The 20,431-nt window shown below is 39.2% G+C and overlaps 1 protein-coding gene across 2 annotated transcripts in view; it reads right to left on the bottom strand.

Annotated features, from left to right (window-relative positions):
• LOC121382843 (huntingtin-like) overlaps nt 1-20,431 on the bottom strand; it is a 78,649-nt gene that overhangs the window by 33,305 nt on the left and 24,913 nt on the right. For both annotated transcript variants that reach the window (XM_041512471.1, XM_041512472.1), the window contains exons 18-33: nt 18,599-18,795; nt 18,038-18,153; nt 16,609-16,794; nt 15,755-15,972; nt 14,848-14,923; nt 13,989-14,206; nt 13,137-13,285; nt 12,542-12,678; nt 10,892-11,008; nt 6,939-7,061; nt 5,642-5,850; nt 4,845-4,987; nt 4,149-4,377; nt 3,048-3,150; nt 1,719-1,822; nt 944-1,019 (exon numbers count right to left, since the gene is read on the bottom strand). In XM_041512471.1, coding sequence (XP_041368405.1) covers nt 944-1,019; nt 1,719-1,822; nt 3,048-3,150; nt 4,149-4,377; nt 4,845-4,987; nt 5,642-5,850; nt 6,939-7,061; nt 10,892-11,008; nt 12,542-12,678; nt 13,137-13,285; nt 13,989-14,206; nt 14,848-14,923; nt 15,755-15,972; nt 16,609-16,794; nt 18,038-18,153; nt 18,599-18,795 — 2,401 coding nt within the window. The remainder of the gene's footprint in view (nt 1-943; nt 1,020-1,718; nt 1,823-3,047; nt 3,151-4,148; nt 4,378-4,844; nt 4,988-5,641; nt 5,851-6,938; nt 7,062-10,891; nt 11,009-12,541; nt 12,679-13,136; nt 13,286-13,988; nt 14,207-14,847; nt 14,924-15,754; nt 15,973-16,608; nt 16,795-18,037; nt 18,154-18,598; nt 18,796-20,431) is intronic.

Below are 20,431 nucleotides of genomic sequence, written 5' to 3'. Positions count from 1 at the left end.
TGATGACGTAATTGTTTACGTTCATAGAGAAATGAACAAACACCGGTTGCTACGTGTGGACCAATGGGATGACATTATACTGTAATGAATGTAACGAAAATTTAATTATGTAATAATAAAAAAGGTTAAAAAAAAAAAAGCCACCAAAAACTCTTATATTTCAGATATCAAATGTACAAAGGTAACATTAAAGAAAAGGAAAACAGAATAAAATGAAAACCAAAAAAAAAGAAGGCATGTCATAAGAATAACTAAACATGGAATATACATTAAAGCTATTTCGGCTTCCTACTTTTTTATACTTGTGTGTCAATCTCACCTCAGCAGACATGATGCGCTTTAATTGTTTAACGACACCACTAGAGCCCATTGATTAATTAATCACCAGACATGTAGTCATCAGAGGAAACCTGCTACATTTTTCCTAATGCAGCAAGGGATCTTTTAACTGCATTTTTTCACAGACAGGAAAGCACATACTACGGCCTTTGACTAGTTGTGGTGCACTGGTTGGAACGAGAAAACTCCTAATCTGTTGAATGGATCCACTGAGGTGGTTCCATCATATGACACAAGCACCTCAAGTGAACACTCAACAAACTGAGCTAAATCCTGCCACTCAACTGGTCAGTATAAGAGCCTGAATGTACTGTCTGACTGTCTGGTTATTACAGAGGGACATACAAAACATCCCTTGGTGCCAATTATAAAAATAGCTTGTGCTAAAATAGTATTAAACCTTTCGTCTACCCTTATTTTAGGTATTAGAAAAATTTACATCTCTGTGATTTTCTATGCATCATCATTCAGCTGAAAATCAAAAGAAAAAAATGTCTGTGCTATTTATGAGCATGCAAAAGTTAATTGACAGTGATTTAAATTAAATTAAGTGTAATTTTGTTTATCCAACAGATACATATATATACTCGTCTAACGAACTTACCTTGGCAACATTATCACAGCGGGCATGAATGGCTTGAATAAAGAGACTGCTGGCAGCGGAGTTCCGATGAATAGCACTGACATAAAACAAATACATACATTTAAATAATATATTACTTGTAACGAAATTAAAATATATTGATCAGCGTCATCATTTGTGATGAGAGACTGAGACAGTGAGAGAGAGAAAGAGAGAAGAGAGAGAGAAGAGAGAGAGAGAGAGAGAGAGAGAGAGAGAGAGAGAGAGAGAGAGAGAGAGAGAGAGAGAGAGAGAGAGAGAGTGGGTAGGGGGGGGGGGGGAGAGGGAGACAGAGATACAAAGAGAAACAGAAAGAGACAAAGAAAGTTTCAATTTCACAACAGCTTTACTGAATTGTAATTGTTTTTAATTATAAATTTTAAAAATGGAGAAAACTTGGAGTGTTTTTTCTTTTATAGATACATCACCTGTCCTGAAACTAGTGCATATTCCCCTAAGGATGGTAGTCTGGTTCGAACATGCCAACAGCCAATGGGATGGCCTAAGATTCTTCTACTGTACACCCCTTCCTGTCCCGGTCATGTGACTGTAACTTCCTTTTTTTCCCTCTTCGCTCTTATAGTTTGGACGTCCTAGGGTTTTGCTCTGTCATAATCTGAGCAATCTAACTTTTTTACTTGGGTTTATTTGTCTGTAACACATTTCTTAAAAAGACTACTATCCTTAGGGGAATATGCACTAGTTTGAGGACAGGTGATGTTGAAAAGAAAATGTATTCTTCTTTTCTAGAACTTACCTAATAAAATCTTGAACTGGAGGTTCATGGGATAGTTCAATAATATCACTGACATGGTTAATAATTAGCCAGGTCATGTGTTCAGCATCATTCAGGTTTTCACACTATTTAAAAAAAAAAAAAAAAAAAAAAAAAGCATTAATGTACACCTGTGCTGAAAATGAAGTGTCATTGTGGAATATATTAAAATCATAAGGGATGTTGGTAAAGTAGCATTGGTAGTCTGCATGTTATATATTTCTTTTTAATAAAATACATAAATAAAAAATTATCAAAAACCAAAGAATTATTATATAAATTACAAACTAGTTAAGCTATCAGACGAAAGGGTTACAGCATTTTCATATTTAACATCATTAACCCATTTACCTCACTACCTCGGTCTGTTGACATTCATATTGCCTCTTAATTTAAATGCATTGTTGATTTTTTTAAAAGAGCATAATCCAACTCTATGCAGCATTCGAGTAATAATATGTCATAAGTATTATTCACCCATCTGTCCATCCATGCATCCATCCACTCATACCCACCCACTACCCATGCATCTATCCATCCATCCACTCATAATAAATACTCATCCATCCATAATCTATCCTTCCATTTATGTATCCATCTATCCATCCACTCATACCAATACATCCACACAATACCCATCCATGCATCCATCACTCCATATAACCAGACAAGGTGTGTGGTAATGCTCCACTGTTATCATACACACCACATAACCTGAAAACAGCATCTATCCACCCAAGGGGCAGAAAGTAGCCCAGTGGTAAAGCGCTCGCTCGATGTGTGGTCGATTTGGGCCCATTGGGCTATTTCTCACTCCAGTCAGTGCACCATGACTGGTATATCAAAGGCTGTGGTATGTGTTATCCTGTCTGTGGGATGGTGTATATAAAAGATCCCTTGCTGCTAATCGAAAAGAGTAGCACATTAAGTGGCAACAGCAGGTTTCCTCTTTCTATATCTGTGTGGTCCTTAACCATATGTCCGACGCCATATAACCGTAAACAAAATGTGCTGAGTGTCGTTAAATAAACCATTTCCTTCCTTCCTTCCATCCACCCAATCCCACCCACCCACCCAAACACATCCATCCATTATCTACCCTTCCATGCATCCATCACTCCACAGAACCAGATAAGGTGTGTGGTAATGCTCCACTGTTATACACACCACATAATCTGAAAACAGCATCCATCCACCCAATCCCATCCACCCCAACCCATCCATCCATCATCTATCCTTCCATGTATCCATGCATCCATGCTTCCATATAACAAGACAAGGTGTGTGATATTTTACTGCTATCATACACACCACATAGTCTGAGAACAGCACCAGTCCGACTCTGCGCAGTAACTCAAGACGACAACACTGTACTCTGTGTTTGGGCAGTTCTGTCCGGCTCGGAGTCTGATGGCTGGAAATAAACAACAGCTTTCTTTTATTACAAGGTTGTTTCTTTTTTTACCTGTCAACAAAAAAATTCTCCATTCTATGTAACAAATATAATTTAACATATTTATTAGCCAGCCTCAAATACAATATTTGTATAGTAGTTCTACAATAATTCAAGTTGTAATTAACAATTACAGCAACAAAATGAATGAATGAATAAGTGAATGAGTATTTAACGACACCTCAGCATGACAAATACATCGGCTATTATTTAACGACACCTCAGCATGACAAATACATCGGCTATTATTTAATGATACCTCAGCATGACAAATACATCGGCTATTATTTAACGACACCTCAGCATGACAAATACATCGGCTATTATTTAACGACACCTCAGCATGACAAATACATCGGCTATTATTTAACGACACCTCAGCATGACAAATACATCGGCTATTATTTAACGACACCTCAGCATGACAAATACATCGGCTATTATTTAACGACACCTCAGCATGACAAATACATCGGCTATTATTTAATGATACCTCAGCATGACAAATACATCGGCTATTATTTAACGACACCTCAGCATGACAAATACATCGGCTATTATTTAACGACACCTCAGCATGACAAATACATCGGCTATTATTTAACGACACCTCAGCATGACAATTACATCGGCTAGTGGGTGTCAAACTGGAAAAAACTGTTTTCTCTTTTATAGATACATTACCTGTCCTCAACAAGTGCACCTCCCCCCCCCCCCCCCCATGCAAGTGGTCTGGTGTGAACATCCCAACAGCCAATTGGGGGGGGGGGGGGAGGTGCACTTGTTGAGGACAGGTAATGTTGAAAAGAAATAAGGTAACTGCGTACATAAGTGAAGCAACAAAATGATGCTTTCATATGAACTAAAAAATTGTAAAATGCATAAATTCAGCCTGTCTTTAAAATTTGTAGCCAAACATAAAAGAGTGAATGGAAAAAGGAACTTGTAACAGTTCGTACCCGGGACTAACGAGAAGATATTTTGGTGGAGTGTGTAGAATTTGGCTCCAAAGGTTTTCATCATCGACGTTGAGCAGGATAAGAATGTTGCACCACAGGATCGTCACAGTGGGGAACGAGGTGCTCAGTGAAAGCATGAAATGGTTTATGTCTGCGATATTGTACAGACAGTCGGGATATTTTTGTTTCGACAAATACATTGCTGCCGTAGCAACTCGTCGAAATAAACCTGTAAATTAGAGAGGAAAACGTGTCCGACATAATTATGGTTATGAAACACATGGTTTAGATTGGTTTAAACAATATTTATTTCACAAAAGAAATGGATTGGCACACAGGCCATTGGCCTATACTAATGCCTCTCCACATGGTTTTGACTCATAAAAGAAATCTACTGTCTCCCACAGGCTATTCCAGATGTGAAAGGTTTTTTGGGTTGTTTTTTTAACAGAAAAATAACACTTTATTGGTTAACGTTAATTTTTTCCCAAATTGTTTTACAGTAACTACATTTACCAATTTACTTCATAAATTAACACTCGCTTAAGACTTTTGAGGTATGAATGTAAGCATGTAAGACATCATTATATGACGTTGAGGTGATACATCCAACATTACGTTCTAGTGGGGCGTAACTCTTTGATAAGAACCAAGATATTATGTTTAAACATACGGGTAATACAGGGCAGCACGTACCTGACTGAAACATGTGAGTCACATACAGCAGTAGGTGCAGTAGCTGCTGTACAAGAAACAAACACTCATTGGTCTCGGTGTCTGTCATAGCAGACTCCTTGCTCAGCGTCTCCGCACTCACTCCGATCACCTGCAGCAGCAGCCTGAGTAAAACAAACAATATCCTTTATTTGACACATCGACAAAATAACACATGTACAGGCTTTAAATATCAGAACATATTCTATTCTTGGACTGAAAAGAAAACCAATGGGAAAGCAGATCATATTACTGTCCGATCATTGAAAATTAACAACAACAACAACAACAATAATAAAAAAGGTCCTTTATTTATTTCCAGAACTGTTAATGTGTAAGCTATGTAGCAATTAACTGGGATATTCTATTATTTGCAAACACATTTGCTGATGCTTAGGCTTAAACTGTATTTACAGGTCTATGTCCTTTTAAGGTTCAGGCACATCCATCCCAAGACAAATCTTTGGCATTTGCTGATGGAACTTCAATGTAGATTTATAATGTATTTTAAAACATCCCACAATTACCAATCAGGAGCACGTTCAGGAATCTATGTAGGCATGGTCTAGACTGTGGAGAGCAAAATTTCTATATGGAGTCCAGTCATGCTCCCACGGAAAATATATAGAAAAAACAAAGAGAAGAAAATCAGGGGGGGGGGGGGGGGGGGGGGGAAGAGGAGGAGGAGGAGGGTGTTTGACACCCGAAACCCACACCTACAAATATGCCTGACAATGGAACAACTTGTATAATTTATTACATCTAGTTATTATACATACCAAGCAAATGCCATTTCTGGAGTAAGATCAGGGAGTAATGAGATGTCAGCCACGACAGCTTCTGTACTGCCGAGATACCGAGTAAGGGGGATAACCAAACCAACTTCCTGTAGGCGAGACAGAACCATATCTTCCTTGGACTGCACAATAATAACCCGTAATGTCGACAGGACAAGACACAACCAACTCTGCAGGCCTTGAGTGCAGGTCTGACAATATAAATAATTATAAATAATGTAAACAGGACATACATAGAGGGTGCGTCACAAGTATTTTTTAATATGGAAAATATCAACCGAGTCTATGTTAATCGGTATTTGTCGAGGCTCTGCAGAGACAAATAACGATTAACTAGACGAGGTTGATATTTTACATATTAAAAAACACGAGTAGCGAATTCTGTTTATCCTATAACACTTCTAAAATAACATTTTAATTAAATTTTTAGTAAATCACAGTACTAAAGTCGCCACCATCGGTAATATGATGTCATCACGATTAGCACAAATTAGTTTGACGTCACGCATTTTAACTAAATCATTGAAAACGTTATGCTCAGATACACAGGTCTTATTGGCTAATAAGCAAATGACCCATCCACAGCAACACATTACCTAGAAACCTTGCAAATTTGCACAGCATTATTAACCAGGTTAATACACTAAAATTATCACATGTGTTTATGACATAGATATTATGGGTTAGTTATAGGATAAAGATTTGTATTTCCATTTAATACAATACAACAAATAGTGATTTTATATGAAGGTCTGACAACTACAATAGATTATATCTTCTTTTTTGCGAAAAGGAAATTAGTCCACTATTTCACATTTTTTAATGTACTTTTTGGGGAGAGTGAATGAATGAATGTTAAATGACAACACAGCACAACGAACACATTAGCTATTGGGTGTCAAATGTTTTTGTTTGGAAAGACAAACATTTATTTTCATTCCTTTGGATTTTAAAAATATTTTTAAACAAGAAAACTTGTTTTTCCGAAAAGTTTGGCTAATTCTGGCAATCACCAAAATCGCCAATTGCAAATTTGAAAAAGGATTTGTGAATTTTATTTTAATATGGCGAATAAAATTCATGTAATTATTGATATTTAGTTAAAAAATAACTGGGTTTTTGCTATTTTTTATGCTTTAAATAGATGATTTAGCAAAAGGTTCTACTCATCCAGAGTTAGTCCTAATTTAAACGATGACTGTACAAACAGGTGATTCTTGTTGTCAGCCTTACATATAAAATATTTTATAGTCGGAATAAACACATAATCCAGACTTACCAAATTGGCAGGTGGAGCAAACAGTGTTTTGAGAAGTATGTCAACTGGCCGGAAGACGCTTGGAGCTACCGACTCAAACAAACGATGCAATGTATCCAGAGACCTCTGATTGTTCAGGCTTATCTGTAATGGATATACATGGTTATATTATCAGCAATGTGCATGTTTTTTTTATCGATTATTATATACTAGGTGGCAATAAAAACGCAATCTCGGAAATGAACATGGTTTATTTTATTATGCGAGATCCCACAAAAATTAAACTGATACCACCAGTGAGACCAACCACTGGCCCATCTGACTGGCACTGTCAGCCGCCAACAGTGAATCGCACATAACGTCTCTGGCGATGTCAACGTCATGGGGGTCAGTATTTCGTGTGACCTCCATGTGCTGCGATGCACGCCTGCAGCCTCCTAGGCATGGACATGCACAGGCGCCTCACCACACGTCGTGGGATGGCTGCCCAGTGATGCTGCAATGCCTGCTGCAGCTCAGCGAAGTTCTGTGGTGGATTCGGTTGGTTTTGAACACGACGTCCCAGCTCGTCCCACATGTGCTCTATTGGGTTCATGTCCGGGGAAACTGCTGGCCAGTCCAACACAGTGACATGGTGGGCACGAAGAAACGCCTGTGTACGCCTGGCAGTGTGCGGCCGAGCGTTGTCTTGCTGGAAGACGAGCGTGTTTCCACCATGCCGTCTCATCAATGGGATGAGGACCGGCCGCAGGATGTTGTCGACGTAGTGTTGCGCATTAAGGTTTCCCTGTACCACCACGAGTTCGGACCGGAAGTCAGCATGGGCGGATCCAGGAAATATTTTTAGGGGGGGACCAAAAAAGAAGGGCACATTGACTCGTCAAAAGGGCACCTTACTACAAGTTTTGATATTTACAATTAATATGAATTCCTACAGTTCTACGTCATAATATACTAGCAATAATGAAGTAAATTGGCGTCACTCGCGTTAGAACCTCAATGGGGCCCCATTGAGACTCAATAACACAGACACATATCTGCAAGCTTGCGCATGTACACGAAAATCTTGATTTCATTTATCTACAATATAATTATTGTTTACTTAAAAAAAAAAAAATTCTACAAACAAAAAGGGCACTTGAACAATTTTTTGGGGGGACGCGTCCCCCTGGTCCCCCCCCTTGGATCCGCCCATGGTCAGCATTGATGGCGCCCCAAACCATGACTCCGCCGCCCCCGTAGCGGTCCCTCTCCAGAACACAGGCCTGCGCGACACGTTCTCCACAACAGCGGTAAATGCAACGACGTCTGTCCGTGACACTCACGTTAAATCTCGATTCATCCGAGAAGATGACATCTCGCCATCTCCTGGGTCGCAAATGCCCACCATTCCTGGCCCATAAGAGTCTTGCTTGACGATGTCTGTGCAGGAGGATAAGGCCACGGTAGGGTCGGTGGCAATGCAGTCGTGCTGCGGCAAGACGTCTCCGGACAGTTCGGGCGCTGATGAGTCGTCCCCTGGTTCCCACTTCAGTCCTGGCAGTGCTTGCGGCTGTCAAAAACCGATTGCGCAGGTGCCGCAACCGTATGTTCCGGTCCTGTCTATTGGTCGTTACGCGTGGTGTGCCCGAACGACGGCGGTCATTGACGGTCCCTGTCGTCTGATATCGGTTGAGGAGCCGATTAATGGTTGACGGGTGCACGTGGAACCGTTGTGCTACCCGCAATTGCGAGTTTCCGGCATTCAACAAGCCAATGGCTTGATTCCGATCGGCGTTGTTCAACCGAGGCATCGTGTAGGAGTGAGATACTCATTGCCACCCGCGTGTTCTGAGTGTGCCTGGGTATCAGGAAATGCACGTGCAAAGTGTTATTTCGCCAAGTGGTTGCGTGTGCGCGATTTACCGGATAATGCGTTTTTAGCGTTGTTCCCCTTATGTTGGGAACAGGCCGGAAGTCGACCTTTACATGCTGCTGAAATAATGTGTACCACTGTACCATGTACATTGACGAATAGCGTCAACAAAGTCCAACCGGAACGTATATTATTTTGACAAAAGGAAATTGCGTTATTAATGCCGGCTAGTATATGTTAGAGTGGAAAACATCAAACAAACAATGACATATGGTTTAATATATTCAATTAAGTATGTCTAATTTAACTGTCCCAATACAAAATAAAGAGAAAACATTTACTGACATACAGAATTAAATTCTTACCCCATCGTATTATAAGAACATTTACTAATGCAAAATATAAATGCATCTTCAGTTTTAAAATAAACTATCAACAGTGATTATTAATTGCCATCAAACAACATGCGGTAAAATTACTATTGTTCATGGTGGTCTAATCATTGTATAATTCCTGGACTGCTAGTAGTCAATGAATTTAAGTATACAAACAAAATATAATATATGTATACCAGCGGTAGGGAAAAATAAAATTGTCAATCGGTCCTACTCGATGTCATCACTACCGGGGGAAGAAAGGAATTTTAAAAAAGAACATTTAAAAGACTATATTTGCCAAATAGTTTTTAAAAAATAAAGTGATGTTTGTATAGCTTTATCTTGAATCATGAACACGAAACGATAAAGATGAAACTTTTTTTTTTTTATCACAGTGAACCCCCCCCCCCAAATTGTATATATTTTACATAATAGAATAAATAATATAAAAAAGGAATAAAAGTTATGAATTTTAATTCCCATATATGTATAAAAAGTACGAGTATTCAGTACTGTGTCCTGAAAATTAATAAAAGATGCACCGTTGAAGCGTTTGACAGCCTGAGCTAGCACGTTTAGACCAAGAGCTTAATAACGTCATCACTGATTGGTCGAAATTTGACCTCTACTGGCTCTAGAGATAATCAGGACGTGGAGCTATTCTGCTCACTCATACTTTTTAACAAACAAAAAATAGAAACCGTTTGTTAATTTTAAAATCCTCTATAATTAGTGGATACACTACATTGAACAGTCAACAATAAATACATTTATAGATTATTTCAGTATATTTGGTTATTTCAAGCAGTTTGTATTGCACATAAACCGATTGCTTCGGACTAGGACACTCGACCCGACAGAGCTCCGTACACGGATGTTGACAGGTGTTAATTGTAACCAGTAGCAAACTCTGGGTCCTTTGTTTTAATTGGAGTGTATGATGTTTTTGTTTAGGCCTACGTCGGTTTAATCTCTTGACCGCCTCAGCCACTTTGACAAATGTCTAGCCTAGTGAAAGAGGATTGACACTACTACTGTAGGTCCGACTTCAGTGACTGGCGATATATACTTTGGCAGACTTTAAAATCACAGATGTCTGAAACACCAGCCATATTGACCACTATTTATTTATTATCTTAAATCACGCACGAGATACCGATGTCAGGGAAGGCCTGGGAAGGCCGGTCCACTTGACGGATAGGAATTTGTTCCAATAATAGAAATGGACGGGTGCTTCGGACCGACAAGAATGACAAAAGTGGGACTAGCAAACGATGTTTAAAAAAAATTATTTCGGTCTCAGAGATCGAGAATCGGTCCCAGACCGGGAAAAAAGGGCTTTTCCCCACCACTGATGTATACATATAATTCAATTTTATGTTACTACCTTTTTGATTCACAAATTTAAGTATCCAACCAAATGTGTGTTGTTGTTGTTTTTAGCAAAACCATGGAAATTTAAGCCCACAAAAATAAAGGATTTCATCATATAAGTCTTGTTTTTAAAATACTATACACAAAACAGTATTTCCCAAGTATTAAAAATAGGGAATAATCAATTTTTATATAACATAGATTAGTAACTACTACTATCAAAGAATGATGTGTAACTGCAATAAAATTAATGTGGATGATCTATTCTAAATAATTAAACCATAAAAATACACTTGATTTTGTTATTTTCACAATAATTTGTTCTAAATTATCACTGAAATTGAGCAGCTCCAGATCACATGACGGACCTGTTGTTTAGACAGCGCCGGCAGCACCATGTCCATGACCTGGCGTGAGAGTCGCTTCCACTTCTCCTCACTCTCCCGGTGACACTGCTGCAGAACTATGACAAACATCTCGAGAGCCTACAACACAGACAATCAGTTTAAATTACAACATCTCAAGAGCCTACAACACAGACGATCAGTTTAAATTACAACATCTCGAGAGCCTGCAACACAGACGATCAGTTTAAATTACAACATCTTGAGAGCCTGTAACACAGATGATCACTTTAAATTACAAAATCTCGAGAGCCTGTAACACAGATGATCAGTTTAAATTACAACACATTCAGCAGTCTTCACCATGGGCAAAATTAGGGCGAGCTGAGGATAACTCTTTCTTAAATGATGCCAGGCGAGTAATCACATGAAAATCATTAAAAACAATTTGCAGCTCTCCTAAAACCTTCCTGGTGAGTGTGGAGGGGAGCAGGAATGACATCTTGTCTTTCCTGGAGAAGATTGTTCACTTTTAACTATCTCAGCAAACATTAAGGGCTAAATTTACAAAGCCTGTATTCATCTTACACCTGTGTAACTACATACATTTATCATGCTTAAACATCTACACCTGTGTAACTACATACATTTACCATGCTTAAACATCTGCACCTGTGTAATTACATACATTTACCATGCTTCAACATCTGCATGTAACTACATACATTTACCATGCTTCAACATCTGCATGTAATTACATACATTTACCATGCTTCAACATCTGCATGTAATTACATACATTTATCATGCTTCAACATCTGCATGTAACTACATACATTTACCATGCTTCAACATCTGCATGTAACTACATACATTTACCATGCTTAAACATCTTACACCTGTGTAACTACATACATTTACCATGCTTCAACATCTTACACCTGTGTAACTACATACATTTACCATGCTTCAACATCTTACACCTGTGTAACTACATACATTTACCATGCTTCAACATCTTACACCTGTGTAACTACATACATTTACCATGCTTAAACATCTTACACTTGTGTAACTACATACATTTACCATGCTTCAACATCTTACACGTGTGCAACTACATACATTTACCATGCTTCAACATCTGCATGTAACTACATACATTTACCATGCTTCAACATCTGCATGTAACTACATACATTTACCATGCTTCAACATCTTACATGTGTGTAACTACATACATTTACCATGCTTCAACATCTGCATGTAACTACATACATTTACCATGCTTCAACATCTTACATGTGTGTAACTACATACATTTACAATGCTTCAACATCTGCATTGAAGAAAAACAGGCTTCGTAAATTCGGCCCAATGTTTCTTTCACACATACACTTCTATAAAATAATAATTTGTTTTGCGTATGTTAATATTTGTAAAGTTTTTAAACATCTATTATTACTGTATCATCCACATCAAGTATATAATAAATACTGGTACCAGACCTTGCCATGAAATGTTTTGAGATGAGTGCTTACCTAACGAAGATCATCATATTTATGTGTAGCTATTTAAGTGCAAAACACTGAACTGGGTTTTTAAAAAACCAGAAAAAAAAAGACGTATATGAATATATTTTGGGGGGGATGGATCCGTCTCTGCTTTGCTGACCTGGTAGTAGTTGATGAGCCGGATGAGCATGGAGACGACCACTTCTCGCTGCGTCTCCAAGTCTTTGCTCACATCCGACTTGGCCGAGCCTCGCAGCAGGAATAAGTCATACACAATGTGCTGGAGGGCCGGAATTGCTGCAAGTAAAACACACTGTCTATGAACTGACATTAACTGAAATAAATCTAGAAGTGTGAATAGCTGCAAGTAAAACACACTGTCTGTGAAATGACATTAACTGAAATAAATCTAGAAGCGTGAATAGCTGCAAGTAAAACACACTGTCTGTGAACTGACATTAACTGAAATACAACTCGAAGTGTGTTCACAGCACAATGATGTCCTGCTGTTCAAATAAAGCAGTGAAAACATTTTGATCAACGGATACTATGTCATATTAATTTTTTACTTCAATCCTACAAATCAACTTGTTTATATAATCATGAAGTTGATCATGAACTATGTGAAGGCGATACCACATGATATGAAAGCCTTGTACATGAATGGCCACGAGAATAGCCACTGATTGTGACAAGACATTTAACTGACCATAATACTGTGTAATCAACCAACAGAAAATCAAGGCATTACTTACCATGGGTGGTGGGCTGCAAGCCACTGGCCATGATGCCGTCACACCGGTGGATAATGCGAGGCATGTCAATGATAGATTTTCCGTGAAATTTCTCATACGACAGCATCACAAGGAAATGGAACACGTGAGGCACCAGCAACTCGGAATTTCTGTGAAAAATAAAACATTTACAAGTTGAAAGTTTGTTTTTGTCTTTCGGTATACCAATACTATTTTATCATCCAAGCTGTGGTATTTTTTGTACCCATCAGCAAACAAATGGTTAAAAAATTTCATCAGTGACAAACAACTTTGTGAATTAATGAAATGCAATTATTGTACTTGGATCCTTTGCTACTATTCTTATGAATCAAGATAAATTTAACTTCTAAATAAAAATCTGTTAAATAATATATAACCTTCACAATTGTTAATATTTTCACATTTTCATATGACCCCCCACCACAAAAATACATACTGGCTATTGGATGTTTTTCGAACTAGAAGGAAGGAATATAATTTTTACTTAACGACGCACTCAACACATTTTATTTACGGTTATATGGCATTGGACACATGGTTAAGGACCACACAGATAGTGAGAGAGGAAACCCGCTGTCGCCACTTCATAGGCTACTCTTTTCGATTAGCAGCAAGGGATCTTTTATATGCACCATTCCACAACCTTTGATATACCAGTCGTGGTGCACTGGCTGGAATGAGAAATAGCCCAATGGGTCCACCGACGGGGATCGATCCAAGACCGACCGCGCATCAAGCGAGTGCTTTACCACTGGGCTACATCCCACTCCCTGTCAAACTAGAAGCAGATAAATACATGACACAAAAAACCCAGCTGTATCGAATTCGAACCTGATTTGTCCCTCTTCAATGAACTCAAACTGCTTGAGGACGAATCCGATGAAGATCTGGTCGGAGTCGAGCAGACAGTAGTTGACACGGAGCTGCACCAGCTGGGACAGGAGGTCGAGGACCTGGCGCTGTAGATCCAGAGAGCTCGTCACCGTGTACTGCTTCAAAGCCTTGATCACCAGCGGCTCAAACAGACGGATGTATGAACCAATTATACCCTGAAATAATCAACAAGTGAGGGGTAACCAGACCAGTTAAAACTTCAGAGCCTTTATCTCCAGCGGCTCAAACAGACGGATGTATGAACCAACTATACCCTGAAATAATCAACAAGTGAGGGGTAACCAGACCAGTTAAAACTTCAGAGCCTTTATCTCCAGCGGCTCAAACAGACGGATGTACGAACCAATTATACTCTGAAATAATCAACAAGTGAGGGGTAACAAGAGCAGTTAAACTTAAAGAGTACGTTAAACCACAGAGCCTTGATCACCAGCAGCTCAAACAGGCGGATGACTGCAATAGTTCCTTTAACGGGGAATAAAAAAATGAATGAATGAATGTTTAACGACACCCCAGCACAAAAATACACATCGGCTATTAGGTGTTATAAAAAGGTAAGTATATGGAAATAATATAAAACAACACTGTTTCATTCTATTCTGCTGTGTTGTATTGTATAACAAGAATTGCACAGAATTAAATATCTCGCCTACCATAAACATTCTTCGTACAGTGATGAACATCCACAGGTGCAACTATAACCCAAGTTTCACTGACCTAGGGCTCTTAAGTTCACTAATATTTTATGCTCGCTAACATTTCTTGATTTACAGTACATTAAGAAAACCTTCAGTACCTTGTCCACCTTGCTGCCGGGTCTAAGAATAGCAGGAACTTTCTTCTCCACTCTCTTCTGCAACCACTGCAGAGTACTACAAAAAATATTAATATGTGTTTAAATTCATTATATGGGCAATGTTCTGTGATTTTGTAGCAGAAAGATAATCATTCACAAAAGATAGCCTAAGGGGCCGGATTTAGCTCAGTCGGTTGAGTGCTCACCTGAGGTGCTTGCATCGCAGGATCAAACCACCTTGGTGGATCCATTCAACTGGTTTAGTTTTTTCTCATTCCAACCAGTGCACCACAACTGGTCAAAGGTTGTGGTATGTGCATATGAAAGTGCATATAAAAAGATTCCTTGCTGCTTTAGGAAAAATGTTGCGGGTTTCCTCTGATGACTACGTGTCAGAATCACCAAATGTTTGACATCTAATAGCTGATAATTAATAAATCAATGTGCTCTAGTTGTGTCATTGAACAAAACAAACTTTAAACAAGACAGCCAAAAATCCAAAACAGAATGTATTCCTCTCTTCTTCATTCACCTGATCTTATGGAAAAGAATGAATTCTTTCTTAACATTGCCTCAGCATATTTTAAACTATAGCTACTTGGTTCCACTCTTCATAGCATAACATACACTATCGCGATTAGTGTTCGGCTTGGAGGCACTGCAGCTGAGTAGCTCAGATTTGGAGAGCCTGAGGAGATTCCATCACAGTAGTCTCCGAATGTTCCAGTCTCTATCACACTGGACTGCGAATGGTGTACTCCATCTCCTCCTTGGAGCGTTACCAATATCTGCACAGCTTCACAGAAGACAGCCCAGTTTCTTGTATCTTGTGTTAAGCTGTAACAATACAGCTATCCAATAAACTTAAAAGAGTACTATAAATAAAAATCCTGATTCAGTTACAAACCTCTGTGTCTCATCTTGATCGGTTTGGTTGACTGCCCTGAAGGTGGCGCCAGCGAACGACTGCACCAGATGAGTGTAGGGTTGGTTCAAACAGCACTCATAGAGACTCGGCTTCCCAGCACTCGTACACGCAGTTTTCATCGGCCTGCGGCTTTGAAAAGTTATCAGCTGTGACTCCCACTGGTTGGCAAGATTTGTGCCAAATAATGCTTTCAGTAACTGAAAATAAATTTCAGTAATTAAATCTGTGTTATATTCCTTACAATTTAAAGGTGTCCCATTGGTCTAGCCCGAGCAACATGATTTTGTTCATTTCACCAATCCAAACAGTTTGTTAATACCCTCATGAAACTAAAAGAAATACTAAGATTTAGACATAAAAACCTGAATCACATTATATAAATTATTACACACACATTTGTATTACGTAGATGTCTACATGGCCTCTTATGCATTGCACAATGCAGGTCAGTTTATGTTTACATATATTTGACCAACCTCTCACCCACTTTCAATTATTCTGTCCATCAAGATAGCCGTCATCAAGCATTGCTGTTTAAGCAAGCATTGCTATCATTCACGTTCCCCATCGCTCCCCTGAGACTAGTGCAAGGAGTAATCTTTAGCTCCCCTTAGCATGTGAATTTATATGGTATCACTATGGTAATATCAGGGGTAGGAATTGGTGAACTATAAAAAAAGAGGAAATCTCGAGGGGTCCCAAAACTTCTTGAAATCCTAGGTTAAAATCTGTGCCATCTGACACATTTTGAAGGAAAAGGACGATTGTTTTTCGCAATGAGGTCTGCTGACCATGTAACCTTCTGTTCCCTGAGATATACACTCAGTACAAACCTGTTGTACACACAGTACAGTGTATGTTGGCTCCAAGGCTATTGTACTTTTGAGATATCCCAGAAACTCCTCAGCATGCTTTCCAATATCAAACAATGTGGCTATTTCCAAGATCTGTGCCAACACGGTGAGAACTGTCCGCAGGAGACTGCAGAACTTGTCTACACTCGACAGATCTAGAGACGTCTGAAAAAAACAATATGCAGTATTAAGTCAGTGGATTGGAGAACTGCAGAACTTGTCTACACTTGACAGATCTAGACAAGTCTGAAAAAAACAATATGCAGTATTAAGTCAGTGGACTGGAGAACTGCAGAACTTGTCTACACTTGACAGATCTAGACAAGTCTGAAAAAACAATATGCAGTATTAAGTCATTGGACTGGAGAACTGCAGAACTTGTGTACACTCGACAGATCTGGAGACGTCTGAAAAACTGTGTAGTATTAAGTCAATCATACGTCAATGGATTGGAGTAGGTCTTGTTTATACTTGACAGATCAAGAGACGTCTGAAAAACAAAAGTAGCATTAAGTCAGTGGATTGGAAAACTGCAGAACTTGTCTACACTTGACAGATCTAGACAGGTCTGAAAAACTATGTGTAGCATTAAGTCAATCATACATCAGATCAAGAGACGCCTGAAAAACAATATGTAGCACAAAGTAAGTCGATCATACATCGGTGGATTGGGGTATCTAGACAGATGTGAAAAACAAAAATAGCATTAAGCCAGTGGATTGGAGAACTGCAGAACTTGTCAACACATGCTAAATGTTGAGATCACTGAAAAACAATAAGTAGTATAATATAAGTCAATCATACATCAGTGGATTGGACAACTACAGAATTTTTCTACACTTGACAGATGCTGTTTTTATTGGTCTGTGGCTTTGAAACGATTCCCGAATTTACACAGCATGTTTTTCTTAGATGCAGGTGTTTAAGCATGGTTTATGTATGTAGTTGACAGATCTAGACAGGTCTGAAAAACAGTCAGAAATACATCAGTGGATTTTTACCAGCCTCAGTACTGGTGTGGTTAAGCCATCAAACATAAGGCTGGTAGGTACAGGGTTCGCAGCCTGGTACCGGCTCCCACCCAGAGTGAGTTTTAACGATTCAGTGGGTAGGTGTAAGACCACAACACCCTCTTCTCTCTCACTAACCACTAACAACTAATCCACTGTGCCAAGGACAGCATGCCTGAACCGTAATTGGATATAAGCATGAAAATAAGTTAAAATGAAAAACAAATTAAAATCAATGGATTGAAGAACAATGACCAAAACTGTATCATCTTTTTAGCTGCTCTGTAAAAGAATCTAACAGCACTTTTACAAAAATAAACAATAAACTCAGGCAACAATGCTACATAAAAAGAGTATTTTTCTTTTAGTTTAAAATAATAAAGAAAGGTGAATCTTACTTTATAGTTGGAGTAAGCTCCCCTGAGAACCTCATACATCTTGGTGTATTGCGGCAGGTTGTAGAACAATCCGAGACCTTCTTTCTTTTTCTTATCCTTCTCGTTCTCCTTTGAATCTGTAGAATAACCACAACAATTCTTAAAGAATCTAACTTGTATATTTGATACCCGAATAAACTGTTCCTTCAAATGATTACATTACAAGACTAATATTCAATATTGGAGTCTCAAACCTTTTTATTTCCTAATATATATTTTTTTGTATGTATAAACATAATTTGTTGGTAAAATCCAGTTTGGGCTACTACAAATATTCTAACTATAAAATGTAACAGGTACTGTAATTGGTAAAATGTCTCCATTAGTAAAACATATGTTGTAAAAACAGCAAACTCAGGACAGTACCTTTATCTAAAATCCCTACCTTTTTCAGGAATGAAAAATAGCCCAATAGGCCACCAACAGGGATTGATCCTAAACCAACCACGCATCAGGCGAGCACTTTACCACAGGGCCATGTTCTGCCCCCTCCCCCTCCCCCCGTTTAATTAAAACGCCCACCTTTCTGAGGTGTCTTCTTGTCGGTCTTGCTGTCTGGAACAGGAGAGCTAGATCCTGTCTGCAAGTCTTTGTCAGTCTTCGCCCGTCTCTTCACCGGACTCAGAGACGGGGCGTTGGGTAGTGACGGGAGAGACGGTTTCACCTGTGGTGGTCCTGGTACCTGGTCGTCAATCACATGGGAACACGCATTCAGCAACCTGGATAAATAACAAATAAATAACATTCACAAGTAATATATAGTGACACACACACTATCTCTATAACCAGTGCATTTCTGAACATCCTAATGTTTTAGCATCTCGATACTGATTTTTGTCTAAAATAATTGTGTAAACAGACAAACAAAATATTTGAAATAATTCTGCCAAAAGTAATTCCAAATGTATTTTTCTGTATAATGCGTTGTATTTAAAACATGTCAAGGTAAGATGGTGTTTTAAAAAGACTGTAACAGCAGGATGTGTTTTCATTTTGTCAGTGTTGGGTGGGGGAACGAAGGGAGTCTTGCTACAGCTGTTAACTCATCAGAGTCACTTTAACAATTTGTAACTGACTGTGCCACTTGCTACAGCTGTTAACTCGTCATAGTCCCTTTAACAGTTTGAAACTGACTGTGCCACTTGCTACAGCTGTAAACTGGGGATAGTCCCTTTAACAGTTTGAAACTGACTGTGCCACTTGCTACAGCTGTAAACTGGGGATAGTCCCTTTAACAGTCTGAAACTGACTGTGCCACTTGCTACAGCTGTAAACTGGGGATAGTCCCTTTAACAGTTTGAAACTGACTGTGCCACTTGCTACAGCTGTAAACTGGGGATAGTCCCTTTAACAGTTTGAAACTGACTGTGCCACTTGCTACAGCTGTAAACTGGGGATAGTCCCTTTAACAGTTTGAAACTGACTGTGCCACTTGCTACAGCTGTAAACTGGGGATAGTCCCTTTAAGAGTTTCAAACTGACTGTGCCACTTGCTACAGCTGTAAACTGGGGATAGTCCCTTTAACAGTTTGAAACTGACTGTGCCACTTGCTACAGCTGTAAACTGGGGATAGTCCCTTTAACAGTTTGAAACTGACTGTGCCACTTGCTACAGCTGTAAACTGGGGATAGTCCCTTTAACAGTTTGAAACTGACTGTGCCACTTGCTACAGCTGTAAACTGGGGATAGTCCCTTTAAGAGTTTCAAACTAACTGTGCCACTTGCTACAGCTGTAAACTGGGGATAGTCCCTTTAACAGTCTGAAACTGACTGTGCCACTTGCTACAGCTGTAAACTGGGGATAGTCCCTTTAACAGTCTGAAACTGACTGTGCCACTTGCTACAGCTGTAAACTAGGGATAGTCCCTTTAAGAGTTTCAAACTAACTGTGCCACTTGCTACAGCTGTAAACTGGGGATAGTCCCTTTAACAGTTTGAAACTGACTGTGCCACGTGGTGCAGCTGTAAACACGGGATAGTCCCTTTAACAGTTTGAAACTGACTGTGCCACTTGCTACAGCTGTAAACTGGGGATAGTCCCTTTAACAGTTTGAAACTGACTGTGCCACTTGTTACAGCTGTAAACTGGGGATAGTCCCTTTAACAGTTTGAAAATGACCGTGCCACTTGCTAAAGCTGTAAACTGGGGATAGTCTCTTTAACAGTTTGTAACTGACCGTGCCACTTCCTACAGCTGTAATCTGGAGATAGTCTCTTTAACTGTGTGTAACTGACCATGCCACTTGCAACAGCTGTAAACTCAGGTTAGCCCCTTTAACAGTCTGAAACTGACTGTGCCACTTGCTACAGCTGTAAACTCAGGTTAGCCCCTTTAACAGTCTGAAACTGACTGT

The sequence above is a fragment of the Gigantopelta aegis genome, chromosome 10, assembly GCF_016097555.1.
Source record: "Gigantopelta aegis isolate Gae_Host chromosome 10, Gae_host_genome, whole genome shotgun sequence".
Classification (NCBI taxonomy): Eukaryota; Metazoa; Mollusca; class Gastropoda; order Neomphalida; family Peltospiridae; genus Gigantopelta; species Gigantopelta aegis.
Note: the sequence above shows the minus strand (reverse complement) of the source record. Positions and strands in the feature narration are given on the sequence as shown.